At 39.4% G+C, this 24,255-nt stretch overlaps 1 protein-coding gene across 13 annotated transcripts in view; it reads right to left on the bottom strand.

Annotated features, from left to right (window-relative positions):
* The window catches only part of kmt2e (lysine (K)-specific methyltransferase 2E), a 115,581-nt gene that overhangs the window by 12,628 nt on the left and 78,698 nt on the right, over nt 1-24,255 (bottom strand). For 9 of the 13 annotated variants that reach the window (XR_013500187.1, XM_078235660.1, XM_078235661.1 and 6 more), the window contains 10 exons: nt 22,449-22,713; nt 22,198-22,296; nt 18,687-18,848; nt 12,327-12,695; nt 11,671-11,916; nt 10,836-10,989; nt 8,278-8,531; nt 6,717-6,773; nt 3,953-4,516; nt 3,417-3,742 (listed from right to left, as the gene is read on the bottom strand). Coding sequence is in view for 12 of the 13 variants with exons in the window: in XM_078235660.1 (XP_078091786.1) it covers nt 3,417-3,742; nt 3,953-4,516; nt 6,717-6,773; nt 8,278-8,531; nt 10,836-10,989; nt 11,671-11,916; nt 12,327-12,695; nt 18,687-18,848; nt 22,198-22,296; nt 22,449-22,713 (2,496 nt within the window). In the remaining variant the exon portion in view is untranslated. The remainder of the gene's footprint in view (nt 1-3,416; nt 3,743-3,952; nt 4,517-6,716; nt 6,774-8,277; nt 8,532-10,835; nt 10,990-11,670; nt 11,917-12,326; nt 12,696-18,686; nt 18,849-22,197; nt 22,297-22,448; nt 22,714-24,255) is intronic. The other 4 variants (XM_078235667.1, XM_078235662.1, XM_078235665.1 and 1 more) reach the window with 1 other exon arrangement.

Below are 24,255 nucleotides of genomic sequence, written 5' to 3'. Positions count from 1 at the left end.
GTTATTAAACTGCAGAGAGTGCAGAAGAGATTTACAAGGATGTTGCCAGGATTCAAGGCACTGAGAGTTTGGAGGGGCCAGGACTTTTTTCTTTGGAACATAGGAGACTGAGGAGTGATCTTATAGAGGTGCATAAGATTATGAGAGGCACGGTTAGGGTGAATGCATTGTCTTTTCCCCAGGGTTGGGGAATCGAGAACCAGAGGGCATAGGTTTAAATTAAGAGGGGAAAGAATTAATGAGAACCTGAGGAGCAACTTTTTTTTTACACAGAGGGTGGTACATATGTGGAATGAGCTGCCGGAGGAAGTGGTTGAGGCAGGGACATTGTCCAAATGTCTTTTAAATGTTGTCAGATACTTGGATAGGAAAGGTTTAGAAGGATATGGGCCAAATGCAGTCAAATGGGGTTAGCTTTTGGTCGGCATGGACCAGTTTGGGCCGAAGGGCCTGTCTCCGTATCGTAGATTCTATGATTCTGAGAGTATAGGAAATTTAGGCAAGTTTTTTTTAAAATAGGAAGCATGGTGGAATTGTGGGATAGAATACCAGCAGAGATAGTTAAACAGAAAGTTGAACTTTTTTTTTAAATAAAAAGGGTAGGTAGAATTCCAATTAATGCTACGAATGCCGGACTATACAATTGCAGTAAAACATCCCTATTCCTATACTCAAATCCTCTTGCTATAAAGGCCAACATACCACTTACTTGCTTTCTTTCCTGCCTGCTGTACCTGCGTGCTTACTTTCAACGACTGATGCACGGACACACCAAGGTCTTGCTGAGTATCCACCTCTCTGAATTTAAATCCGTTCACAAATAACAATTTGCCTTCCTATTTTTGCTACCAAAGTGGATAACTTCACATTTATCTACATTATGCTGTATCTGCCATGTGTATGCCCACTCATTCAGCCTGTCCAAATCATGCTGAAGCATCTCCCGCATCCACCTCACAGCTCACCCTCCCACCCAACTTTGTATCATCTGCAACTTGGGAGAGAATACATTTAGTTCCCTTGTCCACATCATTCATATGTAATATGAACAGTTGGGACCATAGCACAGCTCCCTGCCGTACCCGACTAGTCACTGCCTGCCAATCAGGAAAAGACCCATTTATTCCAACTCTCTGCTTCCTATCTACTAACCAGCTTTCTAACCATCTCAAGACACTACCCACAATCCCATGCGCTTTAACTTTACAGAGTAATCTGCTATGAGACCTTGTCAAAAGCCTTCTGAAGGTCTAAATAAACCACATCTAATGGTTCTTCCTGGTCAACTCTACTGGTTACATTCTCAAAGGATTCCAATAGAATTGTCAAGCATGATTTCCCTTTCATAAATCCATGCTGACTTTCTCTGATTATATCACTGCTTTTCAAATGCTGTGCTATATAAAATCCTTGACAATGGACTCTAGCAACTTCCCTACTATCGATGTTAGGCTCACTGGTCTATAGTTCCCTGTTTTTGCGCTTTTTTTTGAATAGCTGGCTTATATTAGCTACCCTCCAACCTGTAGAACCCAGTCCAGAGTCCAAAGAATTTTGGAAAATAACCACCAATGGATCTACTATTTCTATGGCCACTACTTAAGTACTCGGGTGAAGATCATCAGGCCCTGGAGATTTATCTGCCTTCAATCCCATTAATTTCCCCAAAACCATTTCGCTACAAATACTAATTTCCTTCAGATCCTCACTAAAACTTGTGTTTCTCAGAGCTTCTGGTAATAACTTTCAAATGACATTAGAAGTTGCAACTTAGCAGGGCAGCAAAATGTGAGCATGCTGGAGAGCTTGTTCTTGTAATGTTGCACATCTGCTTGTAGTGCAGTCGGTGCACAGCAAAAGGGGTTGTGAGGCATATCTCGATTGCATTGGTCAGTTAATGCTTTAGTTTGATGTATTGTTGCTTGTTAACTAGTGCCTGATTTATATTGATTTTAAATTGTTACGGTAAAAGTCTAAAACATGAAATCTTGTTCTTCAGTTATTTCCGTTGATTGTTTGGGAAATTCATCTCGTTTTTGCAAGTTATTGGTCTCTGCAGGGAGCGTAACATTAGTAAAAGGAAAGACAAATCATCAGTTCCAGAACCACGGTATGCATGGAAAGGCTAAGCAGACAAAAATGGCACAAAATGTGCCTGTTACTCTGACGTAAGGAGCCAGAGACCAATATTTTCTGATAACTTATTGTACTAATAATGTTAGGATTAAAATACTACCAATTTGAAAATTAAGGATATTGATATTTGTAATTTTCCCCCCGGATCCTACCTCATGGCCAGGCTTTCTCCATGGTTGAGAAGAGGATAAAGAATAATTAAGAAATATTGCTGTTTACATCAAATGATCATTCAAATTAAACACCTCAAACACCTCCTCACCAATCTTTTTAAAAATTCATTCATAGGATGTGGGAGTCATTTGGAAGGCCAGTATTTATTGCTCATTCCTAATTGCCCTTAAGCAGATTATGATGAGCTGCCACCTTGAACTGCAGTGCTTGTGTTTTAGGCACACCCAAACTGCTAGGAGGGAGGGTGATCCAGGATTTTGTCCCAGCGACAATAATGGAACAACGTTATAATCCCAACTCAGGATGGTGTCCAACTTGGAGAGTAACGTGTTCCCATGTGCCTGCTGCTCTTATTCTTCTGGATGATAGAAGTTTCGGGTTTGGAAGATGCCATTGAAGGAGCCTTGGCGAGTTTGCACAGTGCATCTTGCAGATGGCACGCACTACAGCTAGGATGTGCCTGTGTTGGAAGGAGTGAATGTTGAAAGTAGTGGTTTGGGGTTCAATTAAGCCGTTTGTTTTATCATGAGAACTATCCACATAAACCACTTCTGTGTGCATTTTATCATGTACTAAGTCCTACTTACTAATTACCCATGTCCTCAGCAACCTTTACTGGTTTCATGCCTCAAAATACACTTAATTAAAAATTCTTGTCCCGGCTCTCAACCAACACTACAGCCCTGTTTCTTTCTACCATCCTACCTCTGCAACCTCCTCCAGCCCAAAGTCCCAGCTTTCACTTTCTGGTCCACTCACCATTTCACTGAGGTTGGCAAAAAATTAAGCCCGTTTGCCTTTTGCAATTCCTTTGTTGAGCTCTTGTACCTTCCTAAATCTTTCCCATAAAGCTGCTATGTAATTGCAAGTTATTATAAACAACTGCAGAACATATTTACACATAAGAAAATTGATTTACAAATTGTATTGTTATTTTCCAATTGAAGGTACTAGATTGATGCTACTCAAAAACTTTCAAAAAAATTCTTATTTTGTTTTTAAAGGTCATGCTTCAAATTGAAAATACAGTGTGTGATTAGCATGTTATGTTTATACCAGACAGAACATGCATATTTTATTCCCAAAAGAAATGGGCATAGACTTACCATTGGACATCTGCATCATCTAATTTTTTTTCTGTTGATGGGGTCTGCTTAATTGGAGATTTGTTGCCAGTTTCAATGGGATTTGCAGATTCCACTGTAGCAAGCAAAGATGATGAATGACTAGCGGTACTTTCGCCTTGTTCTCCACTAGCAGTTACACTGCTGTTACTGATGCCATTGTCATTGTTATTGGCCACACTGATACCAACACCACCACCAACACCAACAACACTATGTGGTGATGTGGCAACTGGAGAAATGCTTTCTGATTTGGAACCACTTTGTCTTGCTTCCCGCTGCCTTTTACGATACTCCAATAAAGACACCTGAAAAAAAAAGCCAACTATTGAGTGTACTTCACATCAATTACTGAACATTGCTCCACTTTATGGTACAAATTACATTTCTTCTTTCATTCTTAGTTTCAAATAAGTGTGATCCACATCTTATCGTAAATCGGTATGGTTTTCTTATACTGAGCATTTTGTATTAGAAGCCCGAAAACAATTCTGTCAATTTTGATCATTAACACTTACCTTCTTCTTCTGCGGTGGATTTTGTGGAGTACAGCTTCCCTCTGTCATACCATCCCCATTAATCCCCTTGCCAAAGTTGATTATGCTATCCTCAGAGCAGTAATAACCAACTCCTTCTGGAAATGATAGTCTGTTATCCTCTTGAAGCATTTTTGACTCACTTGCCCTGAAGCCACCTCCTACTTCCAACTGATGTGAAGGTGTCAAATCCCGAAGATTGGAATTCAAGGGTGAGAAATTTAAGCTGGGTCGTTCCGGGCTCTTCATCCATGAAGAGTAAAGAGTGCCCATTCCACTGTAAATAGGTTCTGATTGGCTGTTTGTGTCAGTCCGATCATGGTGAATAGGGCATTCTAAATCTTTGTGCCGTGCATGCTGTTCACATACTTCATGTCCCGTCTGTAGTTCTACTACAGATTCAATGCCACTGATGCACTGGCTAATATCTGTCCTGCTCCTTGGGCTAACATCTCCAATAGTCTTTGCATCATGTAGTCCCATTTCTGTTAGGTTGGAGCTTCTTAAAGAATTCAGTGCCAAGAGGGAGGGTACTCTGTCAGAAGTCTGCAAGTAAAAAAGAATGAAGTTATTGGTAATTTATTTTATGTTACTAAATTCAATGATACTTAAAGGAACTGTATATATATAATTCATCATGTCAAAAGGGCGACATGGTGCCACAGTGGTTAACACCGCTGCCTCACAGCACCAGGCTGATTCTGGCTTTGGGCAACTATGTGGAGTTTACATGTTTTCCCCGTGTCTGAGTGAGTTTCCTCCAGGTGCTCCGATTTCTTCCCATACTCCAAAGTTGTGCATGTTAGGTGGATTGGCCATGCTAAATTGCCCCTCAGTATCCAAGGATGTGTAGATTAGGTGGATTAGCAATGGTAAATGCGCAGGATTACAGGGATAGGGCAAGGAAGTGGGCCTGGGTAACATGCTCTTTCGGAGAGTATGTGCAAACCCGATGGGCCGAATGACGACCTTCTACACTGTAGGGATTTTATGTTTCTAAAAATGAACAGGCAAATGAACAGTCTCTTTTAAGAGACTTCAGGATGAGTACATGGGACTTAATAGGATTGAGGGTTATAAGTAAGCCTATATATAAGACTAGGTAAATAGGGACATGACCGGCGCAACTTGTGGACCGAAGGGCCTGTTTGTGCTGTATTTTTTCTATGTTCTAAATCTTTTTACATTAATCAGAAATATGAAAAACTGATTTTCTTTCCCTGACAAAGTATTAAACTGCATTGTGTAGAAAGTTGGAATATATCTTGTATGGTCATGCATTGCAATGGTAATTATGATCTTATAAAATGCTGCAAATTTAGCTTTGCACCCTTTTTAAGAAAGAATCAGTCAGCTTGCCTGGATTTTAGATCAGACTGTTTCAGCAATTTAGTTGCTAGTGGCTCGGTTTTCTCCCCTTCTCTATGTTTTGGAAGATGGAGCAGGAGCATTGGAGGGGAAAACCGTCCTGAAGAAACAATGCCACTTCTCTCTCTCTTCCAAGCACCAGATCAGAGTTCAGCAGCCCAGTTGGGATAGACAATGAGATGGAAAGGGGTGCACAAGAAGATCTGAATAGGATTTCAAGATCAAGAGCAAGTGGACAGAGAAGACCTGCACATGGTTCATCAGGGGACAAGGCTGTGTCCTAAAACTGCAATGGAAGATCGGCAAGCAAACTTCAGAGGCACGGCCTATAAAGTCTAATTCCTTGGCATGCACCAGCACTTGTTAGAGATATCAAACTGCTTATCTAGGAGCTGCAATGACATATCTGGGATTATGGACAAGCTGCATTCAGTGAAGGCATTAAAAATTATAACAGCAGAAAGGTCCAAGTTTGTCTATTTGATGGGGCTACATTGAGGTATTCAGGCATCAATGGCAGATGGCATACGTGCAAACAACAGCCAAATTCTGAGAATTTCTTGCAATGTGGAATGTTAAGATGGATCAGTATATAAAGGTGCTGTGAAGACACTAAGACTAATGCTTTCAGAAAAAGATTAGGACATGAGCTGCTGCTTGCTGTACTATCACGCTTCAGTTTCTCCTGGATTCTCTTCCTCTTGGAGCTTTTCTTCCTATGATAATGACTGATCTTCAGCCGCTGCTGGCTCAATGTCTTGTCTCTCAAGGAAAGGTTATGAAGCAAACCACCAAATTATAGAATCTTGAACAGATCATACAATACAAGAAGCTTGTGATATGGGAAAGCCACACAACAATTTTGGTGTACCTCTGATACTGGGGGGGAAAAAACCTTTTACTGGTTGCCAGTAGAAAGTGGGAAATTTAAATGATACGGTATCAATGCATGATTTAACTATAAGAAAACGAACAGCAGTCTGAAACTAGAATACTGACAAAGACTACAGCACAGAATTCATAAAGAAATCAGTAAACTTACACAAAAGATTCAGCAAGTAAGTGATTATTGTCAACTTATAAATTATTTTGAAATAACTGATTTAAAACAACAAATATATTTTTCTGCTATGGAACTTTAGAACCACTGAAGACAAGGGGAGAGCACTGAGATGTAAAATAGAGCAAGGACTTATAGATTAGCTGGAGATGTATCTTTGAAAAGCTAAATATGTCCACAATTCCACAAATCCCAAGTCACACGGTTAAATGTTAAACATTTAAAAGTTACATTGACTGAAAGAACACTTCTGCCGATTCTGAATTCCAATAAATCTACAGTCCGTCCAGAGTGCAATAAAATTAACATTAAAGTTACCTCATGATTGTATGCTCTTCGCTTAACCTCTGGGGAACTTTCAGGTGATGAGATGTTCTTTGGACAGGCCAAAGGAAAGAAGAAAAAGGTTCAAGGTAAACAATGGAGATTTTAAAACTGAACTGGATTGATTAGTTCATAATATTTTATATCAAAAAAAACAAATGATGTTCATTGAATAACTTCTAACACATCTCAAAACAAGTTATTTTTATTACTATCACTTGCTGTTGTAGGAGCTTCCTATGCACAAATTGGCTGCCACTTTTCCTATATTACAGCAGTGACTACACTTGGAAAGTGGTCTGTTGGCCATAAGGCACTTTGAATCATCAGCTGAAAAGTGCTATATTAATGTACGTCTTTCTTTCTCTTTTATTGTAATAAATAGCAATATTAATATAAATAAATCTCCCTATTAAGGTTGACTTTGATCTTTGAGTTTTACATGTCAGTAGAATAAACCCAAAATACCATTGGGAAGAATTATGCAATTTGGTCCCATGACCTTATCTCAACGACGATATTCGTCCTGTTACTGTCTCTCATTTTCCCAGCAAAATCATTTTACATTACCTTCGATATTTAGTGATACACGTCAACAATAAAAAAGTTGACATTACTACATTACAATTGAGATGACAGGAAGCTGGAAGGGTACATGATTTTTCTTCTCCATTTCAACGCCTCCTTGGGCCATGAGTAACATGGGGACCACGTTGTATCTAGATTCTAGTTCACTAATAAATTTACTCATGGCTGATCTGTACTTCAACTTCATTTACATCTTCCACCTTGTTCCATCATAATCCTTCATACCCTGACCTAACGAAAATCTTAGTCTTAAATGTTTCAAATGATTCATTATCCAATTATCTTTGAGAGTATTGGGTGGACTCAGAGGCTGCCCATTGCGCCACAAGACCTCCAAGAGGTTGGTAACCAGTCTGATAATCCTTCCATTACCCTTAAGATGGTAACATGGATCCCGAGAAAACAAAATGTTATAGTTATAATGCATTCAATTCTTCACCTTCACCATCATGTGTGCTCTGCCCTAAGCCAGGCTGTTGGCTCACTGTCTGCTGTTGCTTTATCCTTGGTGGTTTTCTAGGCTGTTTTTGAGAGTGGTTGTTTGCCACTGCCTTCCACTCTTGGATAGGACAAGGAGGCAGGCGCTAGGTCTACCTTGGCCGGAACAGGAATCAAATCTATGCTACTGCTGTTATTCTGATTCACACACGAGCCATTTTACTAACTGAGCGAACCAGAAGCCCTTATAATGCATTATCTAAGCATTATTGAAGACTACTATTCTTTCTAGAAAATGTTTTTAGACAAATAATTGGCACAAATTAAATCGTCTGTTCTTTAATTTTCACTTTTATACGAGAATCCACTAATTTGGGTTTTAAGTCTAAAATGTGGAAATGTTTAATCATGCAAGATACAAGTTATTGTATTGATTGTTCCTAGCCTAGTATTAACTTAGAACAAAATAAAGCAGGCTCAGTTTTATTATGGTTCCTACATTGTTTTCTTATTTAAAAAATGAACTTACCTCAAATTGCAGGGAATTTCCTTGAAGATTGGGTGTTCCAGGTGTCACAGGTGAATAAACAGGTTTGTAACCATTTTTACAAGATTCATCCTCTATTTTTCCCTTTGTTGGAGTACTACACATGGAAGGATCTGAAGCAGTGATATCAACAAATGGGGGAGTTGTTTGTGGAGAAGGGTTTGGAGTGGAGGGCTCAGGTAAACCAGAATCTGTTAGATGGCGTAATCTTCTCTTCTTTAAAGGGGTAATTAAATCTGTAAGGGAAGGTGAAAGATGAGATCAACAGAAAGCCATTTGGGAGCCACAATGAGTGAATATTAGAACAAAATATTTGATCAATTAATTCAAAAATGAAAAAAAACGTCAAACTGCACACATTTTGTTTAAGACCTATAAACAATAGTTTAAATCAGAACCCCTCTCCCTCCACGTGCACATCCACATGTCTGCAATCATCCCCACAACCTCTCTCCTTTACAAAGCACCTTCTCATGCAAGAGTAGGAGATGCAACACCTGCCCTTTTACCTTCTCCCATACAACCTTTCCTGGTGAAACAGCAATTTACTTGTATCTTTCAATTTGGTGCACTATATTTCCTGATCATGATGTACTCTACTTTAGAGAGATCAAAGGAGTGGCCATTTTGCAGAACATTTCCATGGAGCCCATATGCTTGACTCCAAGCTCCGGCTGCCTGTCATTTGAATTCTCTCCTCCCACTCCCATTCTGATCTTGCCTCCTACTCCAATGAAGCTCAATGTAAGAATGGGAAGAAACACATATTTCAATAATTGTTCAACCATCTGGACTAAATACTGAGTTCAACAATTTTAGTTGAATGAACTTGTGTCTTCATTTTTCAGACAGCATCCGGGGTGGTGATTCAGCTATTCCAATTTACACCTCTTCTAGGTGTAATCTTTTGTTTCTTATCCCATCACCATCTCCCTTTGCTTTGCTCATCATCACTTTTGCTATTTAATCTCTCCAGCCCCTTCATCTGTCACCTTTGCTCTTTCTTCACCTCCCTGTTTTTCCTGCCTCTGAACTTGCTTAAAATATGTAACATCTCTGATTTTTTGTAGTTCTGACAAAGGTTATCAACCCAAAATGTTAACAGTTTCTCTCTCCATAGCTTTTGCCTTGACGGGTGATTTTCTGTTTTTATTTCAGATTTCCAGCACATGTAGTTTTTTGCTTTTGTATGAATTAAGAGATTGACATGCTCAAGGTAGGACTGAAATGATTTAAAATCAACTATCAAACATAAGAAATTTAAAAACGTTAAGCTATATGCATAGCTGATGCAGTATAATATGGATAAATGTGAGGTTATCCACTTTGGCAGCAATAATCTGAAGACAGATTATTCTTGGATGGATGTAAATTAAGCGAGGTGGATACTCAGCGAGACCTTGGTGTCCTCTTGGATCAGTCCTGAAAATAAGAGGGCAGTTACAGAAGCAGTAAAGAAGGTAAATGTTATGTTGACCTTCATAGCGAGAGGATTTGAGTATAGGAATAGGGATGTTTTACTGCAGTTGTATAGGGTGTTGGTGAGGCCACACCTGCAGTTTTGGTGTCCTTATCTGAGAAAGGATGTCCTTGCTTTAAAGGGAGTACAGCTGATTCCTGGGATGGCAAGTCTGCCATATGAGGAGAGGCTAAGCTGGTTAGGATTATATTCACTGGAGAGTAAAGAGTGAGAGGGGATCTCACAGAAACTTACAAAATTCTAACAGGGTTCATTCAATAGGGTAGATTCAGAAAGAATGTTCCCAATGGTGGGGGAGTCCAGAACTAGGGATCATAGTTTGAGGATAAGGGATAAACCTTTTAGAACTGAGGTGAGGAGAAATTTCTTCACCCAGAGAGTGGTAAATGTGTGGAATTCACTACCACAGAAAGTAGATGAGGACAAAACATTGTCTGATTTCAAGAAGAAATTAGATATAACTTTTGGGGATATAGGAATATGGGGAGAAGGCAGGATCAGGGTATTGAATTTGGTCATTAGCCATGATCATGATGAATGGCGGAGCAGGCCCAAAGGGCTGAAAGGCCAACTCTTATTTCTAATTTCTATCCCTCCCCATATGTCAAAACCTAATAAAAAAGTACCTGAATCTTTCCGTGACTTTGTTGATTGCTGTAAGTTGTTATAATTGTGGTATGGTGGAATGGTTTTACGGTATTTTGAACAAAAAATACAATTAGGTACTGGTAAACCCATGGCCAAAAACTGCAATAGAAAATCTTTTAGATTCTCAAAGGGCTCAGACAGCATCAAGGTTCTACTACCCCAAGGTTAAAAGTCAAATGGAAAACTGATCTCCATTTTCTAAAAACTAAAGGCACTCTTTGGTGGGAGCTTTTAGATATGTAACCTGAGATTTATGTAAAAATATTTAAGGACCTATCCCAAATGGCCATGGAAGAGCAAGCAGGGTGAGTGACGATTCCATAGATGTGGAGGTTGAGCAAATGAGGAACAGTATCCATTTGTTACAATTCCTAATGTTTCAGTAGATTATGACTTTAGTACACTTCAATACCTGTTAAACAGCAATTCCCACTGAGTGCAGTCGTGCCTGGGCTGTGAGTTTCTCCACTCATTGCTGGACTCAGAGAGCCATCATACGACATGGAGTCAAAGGCGTCAGCAACAGTTGAAGACGTTTCATCCTCCAAGGCCTGCTTTAACCAACGCTTCATAAACAAACATGGAATTAGATGCTAATCACCAGCATAATTACAGACAAGGGAAAAAGTAAAACCCAACATTAAAATTCTCACTTCCTCAGGGTTCCTATTACTTTTCAGGTAGCCGCCAAGTTTATAAAGTTTATAAAAATGCTTGCCTTTGTAAAACGATGCGGATTTAATCCATCAAAAACACTTTAGTTAGGCTTGAAGTTCAGTTGCTATTGATTATAATTAAATAGTTCAAATGCAAATAATTCAAATTGTTTGCATTCTAAGAGGTTAATTGGCATTGCATTATACACTCAATTACTAGACTTAACCTTTCGTGGTGAGTTTAATGGAAAATTAATTGCAAATCAAAATTCTAAAAATAACAAGGAAGCTCAGGACAAGATGCTGCTTGTGTGAATCAAAGAACAAAGAAAGAACAAAGAAAATTACAGCACAGGAACAGGCCCTTCGGCCCTCCAAGCCTGCACCAACCATGCTGCCGACTAAACTAAAAGAACAAAGAAAATTCAACCAGCAGAGTGCTATAAGATGATATACTAATTTAACATTAGTTCAATAAATAAGTGATTCATCCTTTAGGTGGGTGATGTATGACATTAAATTAATTCATAAAATCTCTACTTAAAAATACATTTTACATGACCATGAAAAGTGGAGATAAAGTTTTATTACCTTTTTGCAGGATCCAGCTTTTGGTTCCAAAGGTTCTTTCCGTCTCCTTCTCTCAGACAAGAATGGAGAGCAAAAACGAATATAGTGCTTAGGGGTTGTATAAATATGAGGACTATGTGTAAGGCCAGGTAATGAATTCAACTGCGTAGCTAAAACCTCAGGGTCAGTTGTTATCCGCAGAGGTCTATCAAAAGGGTTGTCTGTTGGTTTACCAGCCTTCTCATTCAACCATTCACTGACCAAGTGCTGAAGAAAAACAAATTTTAAAACTATTAATGTATTTTACTAGTAATCCAATAGTAATTTTAAATACACATCATATGTTATATTTAAATCTTTTGTTTTTGCTTTCCATCTCATTTTCCTAGTCAGGCCATGCAGGAGCGAAACATATCAGAAAAATCAAAGAGATACTAAATTTTACCTTGTAAATCGGGCAGTTAAAAATAGGAAGTAGATTTTCATAAAAATAGGCAAATACAGTTAAAAACAAATGAAAATTGGCATGTTAATTGAAACAAATGGTTAAGCAATGAATCATGAACTATGTGATCACATTACCAATGCTGGAGACTTTACAAACATTTGATGATAAGGAACGGAAGTACACAAATTTTAATGAGGTAGACAGATACATCAATCAGATAGATGCACACCTTTTTTGTTTTGGGATACTTAGATGCTGTTTTGTTGAAAGTTGGTGAAGGTGTTCCTGTTGATTCTTCTGTTACTGTGGTGGTTTCTACTGCTGCTGTTGGTTCCACTTCGATAGTCTCATCCTCCGTATTAGCATCACATGACCGAGATATTGTTTCAGGAAAAGAATTTTCAACTTCATTCTGTTGGTTACTGGAGACATCGACTTCTGGAGAAGATGGAGGAATATCGGAGCAGGTACTGACAGTTCTGTGCCTCCGACGTTGCTGTCCTATGTGAGTCCTACTGCGGGAGAAGCTTTTCCTCTGTTTTGCTCTGTTTACCCTGGCAGGATTTGGCTTGCTTAAAACTTCTTCTTTTACTGATTCCTGGAAGAAATATGAACATCTTGATGATATAGTAATTAAATTTACCACGCATCTCTGGTTGAGTTGAGTGAGTAAATTTTCCTGAAATTTAACTGTAAGGCAAAGAACCAGTAAGTACACATTGCTTTTATTAAGTATTACTCGAGGTAATGCTGGGCTGGATTTTGCAGGAAACAACAAACATCCTGCAGCATATGCTATCAATTAAGACTTTTTCTGCCATTTGCAGATCAAATTTCTTTGCACCCTCACATGTTTAAGTACAAGCTGAAAACAGTGTTGTGTGGGCAACAAGTGTTTGTGACCTTAGTTAATGACAGGGCCAACAACGTATCTCCTTAACCGATGATTTCAAGAGAAGCAGAGGAGAAGGAAGATGAATTAGAGACCAATCAGGTTCAAAATACAGAGGGGAAGAAAAACCGATTAACAGAGAAAAGATAAACAAAGAAAAAGCAAATGGATTTTAAAAAATTGACACTTGACCTTTTAAAAATCTCTACCATGCGATTTGAGAATGGGAATGAGATTAAACACTTCAAATTGTTTGCATTCTGAGAGGTTGATTGGCATTGTATTATACATTCAATTACTAGACTTAACCTTTAGTGGTGAGTACAATGGAAAATTCGTGAGTGTAATGGAAAATTAATTGCAAATCAAAGTTTTTTAAAACAAGGAAGCTCAGGGCAAGATGTTGCTTGTGTGAATCAAACAGCAGAGTGGCACAAATCAGAAGTTCTAAAGGTTCACAATTGATCTCTTAATCCAGTGTTCTGATAAAGGACAGACCTGCAATGTTATCTCTGTTTCTTGCTCCACAAATGTTGCCAGACCTGCTAAATATTTCCAGCAATTTCTGTCCTAATGTTAGGTTACCAGCAACAGCAGTATTTTGCTTTTATCTTAATCCCCTGAATTTGCTGGTCAACTAACAATATGAGTCATTACTACATAAATAATTCTACCTGCAAGTTCTGGTTCACTATTTTAACAAAAGATTTACATCTGAATTGCTTCTCTTGAGTACTCCAATAAGGGCATGTCATCCTGATACAGTTCCAAGCTTTAATTGTTTAAGTTTTGAGACACCAGAAAAATATTGACCAAGAGGCCTTGTTCTAGCAGACATCTCCTCTCAACTGCCAGCGCTTCCAGAAAAAAAATCCAAGTCTACATGGAATATTTGACAAGGCAATTTAAGAGCAAATCCTTTGCAAAGGGAGCAAATGTGAACATACTATTTAAGTCTATTATCAGAAACACTGCTGCCCACTTTGAAATCAGTTTCTAAAAGGACATGTCTCTCAATGGTTTTTGAGCAGAAAAAGGGAGGATAGAGTCTTACTCCTATAGGTTTTTGGATGGTTTCAGTAGTGTGTCTGGAGATACAAAAATTCAATCTGCAGTATCTGAAAGTGAACCAAAGATAATTGGTTGCTGTGTTGTTCTTGAACGAATGCCTTGGCTGCTTCGGAACACATTGTTAGTGCCACTAGAAGAGTCAAGGGAACCTCTCAGCATGATTTCAGCCATGTCTAACTGCTTGTAATCCATATAACAGTCATCTTTCCTTTTCCTTGCAAATTTGTTCAAGCTCATCCCATGCATTAGAATCCCTGTCACTCCCCCCACCCCCCTTCTCTCACATTTATACTCTGTATAATTGTGGAATCTGAGCTTTGTTGTAGGGTGTTGGTTAGTCAGCAGGTTTGAAGAAATCTTCATAATTATATGCGAGTTAACTGTAAGTCTATATTGGCTCTGAGAACTACTTACAAATATACAATAAAGGGTACAAACTAGGAGCAGTCTCCATGCTTGCTGTTACATACAGCTCTGTCCAAAACTTGATTTACCTTGAATGCAGGTCATTTACTCTCTTGCATCACTGAGTGTGAGAGTTGTACTGTACTCAGTACCACATTAACCTTATATGTGCCAGACCCATATACTACACCTACCCCAAGTCCTTATCCAATGTATTTTAAGTGATTTTACCTTATGTCTTACATTGTTATTACTATCCTACATTTACGTGGCCATTACTATATTACCACTATCCCATTTCCCCCCATCAAGTCCTTGAATTAAAAAGTTCAAGTGGTCTGGAGACCTTAAAACCCTTCCATATCTTAGTTTGCATTACTGTTGGGAGGAATAGTACTCTTTTGCTGCTGATTATTTCAGTAGGTATGGAGATTGTTCTGGAACCGGGGTATGATTTCATCCTTTTATGTTGAATCACACTTGATTAGTTCGGCAGTTGCACTGGTCGGTGACAGTTAGCCGACTTATTTTTGCAGGATAGACGAACATTGTGCGCGTCCCCTTGTCATTTTTTCTATCATTGTGTGGGTCGTTGCAATGAGTGCGTGAGTTCACACTTGTTTCACAATTTTCATTTAGCTCAGCAACAACTCTGTTTCAAAGTTAACTGAGAAACTCTTCTATAAAAATGTGGCAACTTCAGCTGGCCATTCTGTTTGGAATGTTTCTTCCATGGTCACCGACTTTTCCTTGGACTCTTTCAATTAATTTGTTATATTATGAATGTTTCATAGAACTTCTCTTATCAGCTTTCAAAGTTTGGATTGTTATTCTATCTTGTGCATATCAACCTTCACTTTCTTCGGATTGGACAGAAGTTCAAGAAGTTAATCATAGAATTGCTACAGTGCAGGAGGACAACATTCGGCCCATTGAGTCTGCACTGACTCTCCGACAGAGCATCACATCCAGGCCCACCCTCATTCCATTCCCTTTACCACACGCATTTATCTCATTAATCCCCCTAACTTACACATCTTGGGACACTAAGGGGCAGTTTAGCATGGCCAATTCATCTAACCTGAACATCTTTAGTTGTTAGTTCTGCTTTCAAGCAGCTGTTCTGACGCGTCAGCAATTCTTTCTCCTGTTCCAGGCATTTTGAATGATGCTTACTAGAGACTCCTCTCCCTCAGGCCCGGCCACGGAAACAGCCATTGGTTAACATTGTTCCCAACCCGGTTCATGTTTCGCCTGAGCAAGCTCTCGATTCGAAACTTTTCACTCCTTGATGCCAATGCTTGATGTTTATCAAATTTTATTGAAAATCAATTTTTGTTGAATGTGCTTCTACATGTTAGTCATTTAATCATTTCCAGTCCTCTTTCAAGTGTTCTACTTCCTGTGAGTAACATTCCAGTGTTCTCATCAGTTATCGTTTTCCTTTACAAACTCATCTTTTGTATGTGAAAGTTGCCAATCAATTCTTCTTTAGCAGAGCATAATTCCTCTGCACTATCCTTCAAGCTCACGATCTGTAATTGCTTTAAAGCCAATTGACTCCGAGACTTTTCATGCTCTTTTGTGAGAAGTTGTAATTGCATTTGCCCTTCTAGGTTCTTGATTTTCATCTCTTCATATATTTCTTCCAAATGTCCAACCATTTTCTCAGCTCCGAGATCTCTTTCTTCAACTCATGGCTTCCACCTGGAACATAGAACATTCCTGAGTCTTCTCTGCCAACTGGTTCTTCAGTTTCTTCAAAGTGACATTGTAATTTTCCAGAGAAACAATCTTTGACCTGAGGGATCCTTGTAGCTTGTGACGGTCTTTTAGCAGGTTTTCATTCTCTTTGCAAAGTGCAATTACTGTGTCTTGTTCTCCTGTTCCTTCATTCTACTGTTCAAAGTAGTCTTTATTCCTTCATGCTGCTTTTGAATTTAATCCTGAAAGGCAGTTAGTTAGTCTTTCAACTTTATTCTTTCCTGTTCAGCCCTACCCTTCTCACCCTGCATTTCAGTGCATTACTTTCTTACTGCTGATAGTTCCAATGCAGCCTTTTCTGAATATTCAACTTTTTAAACTTATGCTTCCCAGGGGCATGTATTGGTTCCTCAGAGTCTTTCAGGACTACAACCTCTGAGTGCATTTTCCGCCAGATGTTATGTTTAGCTGTACTTATGGTTGAGTTTTCCCAAATCCCGCTCCGATTTATCAACAATGGAATTCCAGAGTTGCTATTTCCCCCGGTATCTTTATGACACCTCAAAAATGTGTTTGTTCAGGTTTCAAGCAGTTTGGTTTACTGATGACTCCCATTTATTGTGCATTTTTGAAGACATGTATTCAGCTTGAATTTTATACTTCAAATCTTACAATTGAGCTTTGATGCAAACACTTTCTCAACCTTACTTCATTTTCTTTTTGCAGTGTTTCTGTATTTTAGATTTTATCAGAGAGCTGTTCTTCATTCAGTCAGCGGCTTGCTCCACACTACCACCAGCTGTTAAAGTTCAGACACCATGTCAGGCTTTTTGAGACTTCCGGAAAGTTATTGACCTCTTTGGAGTTCTTGTGTGGTTTGCTCGGATAATATCTTTTTCCTTTTCATACATTTACTGGGTGTTTTCTAACCCTTCTTTTAAGCTCCACAACTTAAAAGATTAAAATACTTGCCAACGGATTTGACACACGCACTCATCCATTCTCTCCCCCTCACTCACTCACCCACTCTCTCCAACACATACACTCGCTCAACCTCCCTCTCTCTCTAACACCCACTCACAGGGGGCCATTTTATGTCTCCCTTCCTCTTTTACACCCACACTCTCTCTCCCCCCAACACCCATACACTTTCTCTCTCCCTCTTTTGCTCCCAAAAACTCTCTCCCTATCCCTCCCTCTTTTACACCTACGCACCCTCTCAATTCCTCTCTTTCACCCACACCTGCATACTCACTCCCTCCGTCTTCACCCACACTCTCTCTCCCTCTCTTACACCCATACACACTCTCCCTCGCTCATACACTCCTTCCCTTTTACACCTATGCACTCTCGCCATCCTACTACACCCACACACTCCCTCTCCCTCCTTTTTACACCTATGCACTCTCTCCATCCCTCTCTTACACCCAAACACTCCCTCCCTCCTCTTTTATACCTAGGCACTCTCTCCGTCCCTCTTTTTCACCCACATACTCCCTCCCCCCCCCTTTTATACCTGCACACTCTCTCCCTCCCTTACGCCAACGAACTCACTCCCTCCCTTTCTTGCACCCACGCACTCTCTCCCTCCTTCCCTCTCTTACACCCACACTCTCACTCAGTCCCTCTCTCATAACCATACAGTTTCCCATATGCCCCTGGCCCTGCTGCACCTTTACAGCCCTGGGCCCGACCATCCTCAGCACACTCTTATTTGCTGCTGAAAGACTCACTAGATAGCCTATGAGCAGCAAATGTGAGAAAGGAACAGCCTGTGATTGGAAGAGCTGCCCCCAGCAAAATCTTGAATTTTACTTACTTGTTTTATGGGCATTTTTAAACAGTGGCTCTGTGGACTACCGACTGGACAAGCCTAATCAACTGTCACACAGAGAAATTGCATTTCTGGCAGGGAAGGGGCAAAGAGGGTGCAATTAAAGAAATAGAAATTTCAAAATAAGGCGATCACTGATAGACCAACGACAAGTTGGAGGAAAACAACACACCAGGGAGTGGCTCGCAAAATTATCATGCTCACGCCATTATCTTTAAGGAATTATAAGAATTGGATTAGTCTCCAAGAATTATAAAAATAACTAACATAGAAACAACTTTTGATAAGACAATACAGACACCAAAGGTTACAAGCTTAAGAGTAAACATCTGTTTTTCTAGCTCATGCACACCAATACCGTATTATACTGAACATAAGAAATAGGAGCAGGAGTAGGCCATTCAGCCCTTTGAGCCCACTCTACCACTCAAGGAGGTCATGGCTGATCTTCTACTTCCAATACCATTTTCCTGCACTATCCTCATATCCCTTGATGTAAAGAAGGGATAATGAAACAACATTATCCCCATATCCTTTGATGTTTTTAACATCTCGAAATCTATCATTCTCAGTCTTGAAGAAGGGATGATGCTTGATGACAAATCAAGCATGAATTTGCAGGAAGGAAATTTCCCTCATCAAGTTTTCTTCAGTTTCTTTGAGGAAATAATGGTAATACATACTTGTGTGGAATCTGTGACAGTAACCGCTTGTGTATCTTTGCTCTCCACTTTGACATCCTTAGCTGTGCTGATTCGTTCTAAAGCCTGTTCTCTTCTTTTCTCCCTCTTCTCCATCTTTGCAAAAGCTTGCATAATGGCTTCCATTTTCCGTTCTTCTCTGGTCTGTTAAAATAGATGTAGTAAAGCAGTATGAACTTCAGATATTCCAGTAAAAGTACACCAAGTTAAGATGGCTTGCTGAAATATTACTGTCACTGCAATTTCTTATATTTTTGATTCATAAAAATGCTTTATGAATATAATTTAAGCCATTTATAAAGCATTATCCTCAATAGCTCATAAACGCAAATTCACATTAAAGTAGATAAATAAGCAGTCAGTTCAGATTTTTTTGAGTGACATAAGTAAGAGCCTTAAATTATAAGGGGAATCTAAGCACTGTAAACAAATGCCGTAAGCTTTCCTGACTCCTGGGAAATTTGCATAGCAGCAGTGAATTTTAAATCAGGCTCTCAATTGCGTTGTCGGAGCCTGATTTAAATATGTTAATTAAGTTTCTGTGCTTGTATATTATACATAAAAAGTGTCCCACCTATCCGCATTCACCACGTGAAAATGGTAGCAGATACATCCCTGGCATGCTGCGAACAATTCTTATTTTATCCCATGTTTCACAGGTGAGATCAAATGCACGTGAGGGATTTTTGAGGAAAATTTTAACATGGTTTACGCTTGCAAAATAACTCAAACAAGTTTTCTAACCACTTTCAAGGTTTTTCAGGGGAGTTTACATTCACATGCAACTAGACTGCATCCATTACTATTCCATGCTAGTGGCAATACAAGTGGTATACCAACATTAACTATAATGAGGACAACTATCAAATTTTCTACGCACCTCAACCATGAGAGTGTCACATCTTGAAAGACGCAGGAAGTAATATCTGTAACTTTAGCTAATACCAACTACATATAACAGATGCAATAAACTGTACTCTACCATCAAAGTTTGTGTTGAAGTACTGCTTTGGGGGCACTTTGATGACATAATCACTTTTGAGTGTTCATCTTTTGGGACTCAAATTCTATGTCCCCTCAGGTTTTAATATTGTTTGTCAATTAACTGTAATCTGAATTTGGGCAGGCCCTTGTACGAAACTTGTGTATCACTATTATATTGGGCATGATTGTTTAAAATAAATAAAAAAATGTCAAAAAAATTAATTTACAAAATCTTACATCTATACATATTTAATCTGCATTTGCAAGGAAGAATAAAATTGAGAACAAGGGTAGTGATATAATTAGACATTAAGTAATCAAATGACAGCAAATCACTCTTCCTAACCATATTTATTGGGCTACACAGGTACAAAAGCACAGCAACTATTCCAATCACTGGCATGTTCACAGCCCCAAAAGCCCCCACTCAACATATATTTAGTCTTTTCGTTGTTTATTAGAACAGTTTTCAGCTTTATTTCCTTGCGTAAGACCAGGTTTTTCCAACTGTACATAATCGTATCAGTTGGGTTAGAAACCATTTCAGCTCTACAACACCAGTGCCTGTAGTGAGGACACAAAGAACAAAGAACAATACAGCACAGGAACAGGCCCTTTGGCCCTCCAAGCCCGCACCGCTCCCTGGTCCAAACTAGACCATTCTTTTGTATCCCTCCATTCCCACTCCGTTCATGTGGCTATCTAGATAAGTCTTAAACGTTCCCAGTGTGTCCACCTCCACCACCTTACCCGGCAGCGCATTCCAGGCCTCCACCACCCTCTGTGTAAAATACGTCTTTCTGATATCCGTGTTAAACCTCCCCCCCTCACCTTGAACCTATGATCCCTTGTGAACGTCACCACCGATCTGGGAAAAAGCTTCCCACCGTTCACCCTATCTATGCCTTTTATAATTTTATACACCTCTATTAGGTCTCCCCTCATCCTCCGTCTTTCCAGTGAGAACAACCCCAGTTTACCCAATCTCTCCTCATAACTAAGCCCTTCCATACCAGGCAACATCCTGGTAAACCTCCTCTGCACTCTCTCTAAAGCCTCCATGTCCTTCTGGTAGTGTGGCGACCAGAACTGGGCGCAGTATTCCAAATGCGGCCGAACCAACGTTCTATACAACTGCAACATCAGACCCCAACTTTTATACTCTATGCCCCGTCCTATAAAGGCAAGCATGCCATATGCCTTATTCACTACCTTCTCCACCTGTGACGTCACCTTCAAGGATCTGTGGACTTGCACACCCAGGTCCCTCTGCGTATCTACACCCTTTATGGTTCTGCCATTTATCGTATAGCTCCCCCCTACGTTAGTTCTACCAAAATGCATCACATCGCATTTATCTGGATTGAACTCCATCTGCCATTTCTTTGCCCAAATTTCCAGCCTATCTATATCCTTCTGTAGCCTCTGACAATGTTCCTCACTATCTCCAAGTCCAGCCATTTTCGTGTCGTCCGCAAACTTACTGATCACCCCAGTTACACCTTCTTCCAGATCGTTTATATAAATCACGAACAGCAGAGGTTCCAATACAGAGCCCTGCGGAACACCACTAGTCACAGGCATCCAGCCGGAAAAAGACCCTTCCACTACCACCCTCTGTCTTCTGTGACCAAGCCAGTTCTCCACCCATCTAGCCACCTCCCCCTTTATCCCATGAGATCCAACCTTTTGCACCAACCTACCATGAGGGACTTTGTCAAACGACACCATATCAGAAGACCCACAACACCATCGGGTAAAAATACCCAATGTTTCCATTCTCATCCTTCCCACTTAACATAATGGATTCAACATTAATTGCCCGTCTCTCCAGTTAAAGAATACTGGAGTGTGCTACTTGGAACTCATTACATTGGATAATATATTCTTTTCAATGCACTATCAAGAAATACTCTCACCATATTAAGAATTTGCTTATTTTTCCTCAGTGGAATGTTAAGAAGCAACAGTGAGCTATGTTGTCACAAACATGGACAACTATGATAGCCAGGCAGGAGGAAAGGGAAAAATTGAATGGAGAAGGTGGGTGAGGATTATAGAATGAATACCACATTCTCTCGGCAATGTGACAAATGCTGTTGAAGAGCCCAAATCCTTGGCCAATTAGGATTGACTGCTCTTTTTCAGTTAACTATTAACTTGACATGATAATTACTGAAAGCACATATTTCAAAAAAAAATCAAGACATCTAAATAAAAAACAGAATTTAAGCTTTCACAAGAAGCAGCATAGCGAGGCAAACTGGATTACTACATTAACGCAAAAACTACAGCATTGGTCTAAAAACAGATATAATATCTTTAGGTACTAAAACCTGACTAGTGATTCTTAAGAGGGAACTCATCACGCAAATATAAAATACTTACAAAACTATACAAATGGAGACCTAATGTCTAAAGCAGCAATAAATAGCATTCGTTTAAAGCTGTTATCACTGTGCCTGAAGTCTAGTGATAGCATGAAGCAGCTATTTGCCTGTCAACTTACCATCTTTCTTTTTCTCTCTGCAATCTGCTCCTCAGATTCCATCTCTACTTCATTGCTAACTGGAGGTTTTTCTTCTATTTCCTCAATTATATCTGGCTCCTGCAAGATGGAAATGACTGCTTTACACGATCTGCACTACTCTCTCTACAGATGATGGAGAGCTATATTCTCGCTAGATCAGTCGCTACAGGGGTATATAGCTGGCTGTCAAGTAAAGATTACTTCTTATATCAAATGCTACTACATTTTACCTGGTTATTAGACAGGGATACCCTGAGAGGAGACAATTTTCTCTGTTTATTATCCAGTCCTTTAGTTTTGGTGGCTGTTCCTTCAGTATCTGAAGATACATTTTGATTTTGAGCATCCTTATCTTTCAAGCTGTCCTTTTCCTTCTTTCCTTTTTTCCTTCTTGTTTCATATCCAGTGCTGATGTTCTCAGTTGGTTCCAAGTTTTGTTTGAGAACTGGACAATCTGGATTGCCCTTTAGACATGCACAATCCACTTTGTATTTGCTGTGTGGAAGAACAGAAGATCATAATCTCATCTGCCTTAAGAAGAAGGCACTTTCAGCTGTTCTATTTAAAAACAGAGGCCATCATTCACAAACAAATATCAAATCTATGTGGCAACTTTCAACAATGCAACTAACATGTTGATTGGGGAAGAACTGGAAGAGATTTAACCAACTTCTGATCGCACAACTATGTGGTTACATTTTGGTCAATGCTACTTGCAAATGTGCACTGAAGCTTTTCTCTCTGACCATCCTTGTTTCAATGTCTCTCTCTTGCTTTCTTTGCTGGCTCTCTATTATCAACTTTGCTTCTGTCTCCCTCTTCCACTTCTGCCAGTCCCTTGACTCCTTCTCTCCCACTTCATTCTATTAACCTCTAGGATTCTGTCTGTTTCTGCCCGTCTTGGCTCCTTTGCTTCTGTATCCTGTTCTCTGTTCCTTGCTCTCACACCTCCTTCTGACTCTATTGCTTTTCGCTTTCTTCACCTGTGTCCCACTTCTCATTTACACTGACATTTTTTCTCTCACTTCCTTTACACCCAACACTTGTTTTCTCACCGCTTTACTTCTATGTCTGTCCTTTATTTCTTATTCCCTTACACTATTTTCTCTCACTTTTAATGTGTTTTTCCACCCTTTCCTTTTTTTTTACAACCTCCTCCTTCCATTTATATCCACAATTTTCAACCAAAATGGGTAGCAGCATTGGGACATAGATGGGTTAGACAGTAATATCAATACTCACATGGGCAACTAAATTGTAAGTAGAATTAGTGACTTTTGGGGTTTAGTACTTAGGGATGCTAGAGCAATAGATTTACGTGAAGAAGAAATAAAAAGATCTTGGTTTCAGGGGAAACTACACATGTAAAGGAGGTTTTTCCATTCAATTTGTCCAACAAAAGGTGCTGCATCTTTCACACATCTCTCCAATCTCTCTGCAATGTGAACCATATAGTTCCAATCAAACATTCTCTTTCCTGGCACAAAGAAAATTAAGAAAAAGTTGCTATGACAATGACTTGAGGTGCTATCACATTTGCTGAATAGCAAATATTTCCAAATGCTCTTTTGAGAAGTTGCTGTGAGACAAGTTAAAGATTGGTGTAATGAATTGGGAGTATTTTTCATCCTTTCCACTGAGTGTACTTTTTTTTCCTAAGAACTACTGACTTCTTTACCATAAATCATGGCATACAAGGTGATCCAATGTTTAAAATAACTTATTTTCTGGTCCCACTTTCAGCTGCAACATGCTGCACTTGCATTAGTAGTCAGTCTCAATTTTTCACCCCACAAATGCAAGTTTTACTTACTGGATCCCTTGCACTTAGTTATAAGGTACAAGCAGGCAATAAGCAATACAGTAGCCAAGATGGGCGGCAGTTTAGAACACACTCACTCTTTGTATCAGATGCCAATGGCATTTCAAAATAACAAGCATCCACAACCACTAGCAATTCATTTTTATACTCGGCAAATAAGTCAATCTCATTTTTGGAGTGATTTTGAGGATTCAACAGTCGGCTTATATGTTAAC

The sequence above is a fragment of the Mustelus asterias genome, chromosome 19 (assembly GCF_964213995.1).
Source record: "Mustelus asterias chromosome 19, sMusAst1.hap1.1, whole genome shotgun sequence".
NCBI lineage: Eukaryota > Metazoa > Chordata > Chondrichthyes > Carcharhiniformes > Triakidae > Mustelus > Mustelus asterias.
Note: the sequence above shows the minus strand (reverse complement) of the source record. Positions and strands in the feature narration are given on the sequence as shown.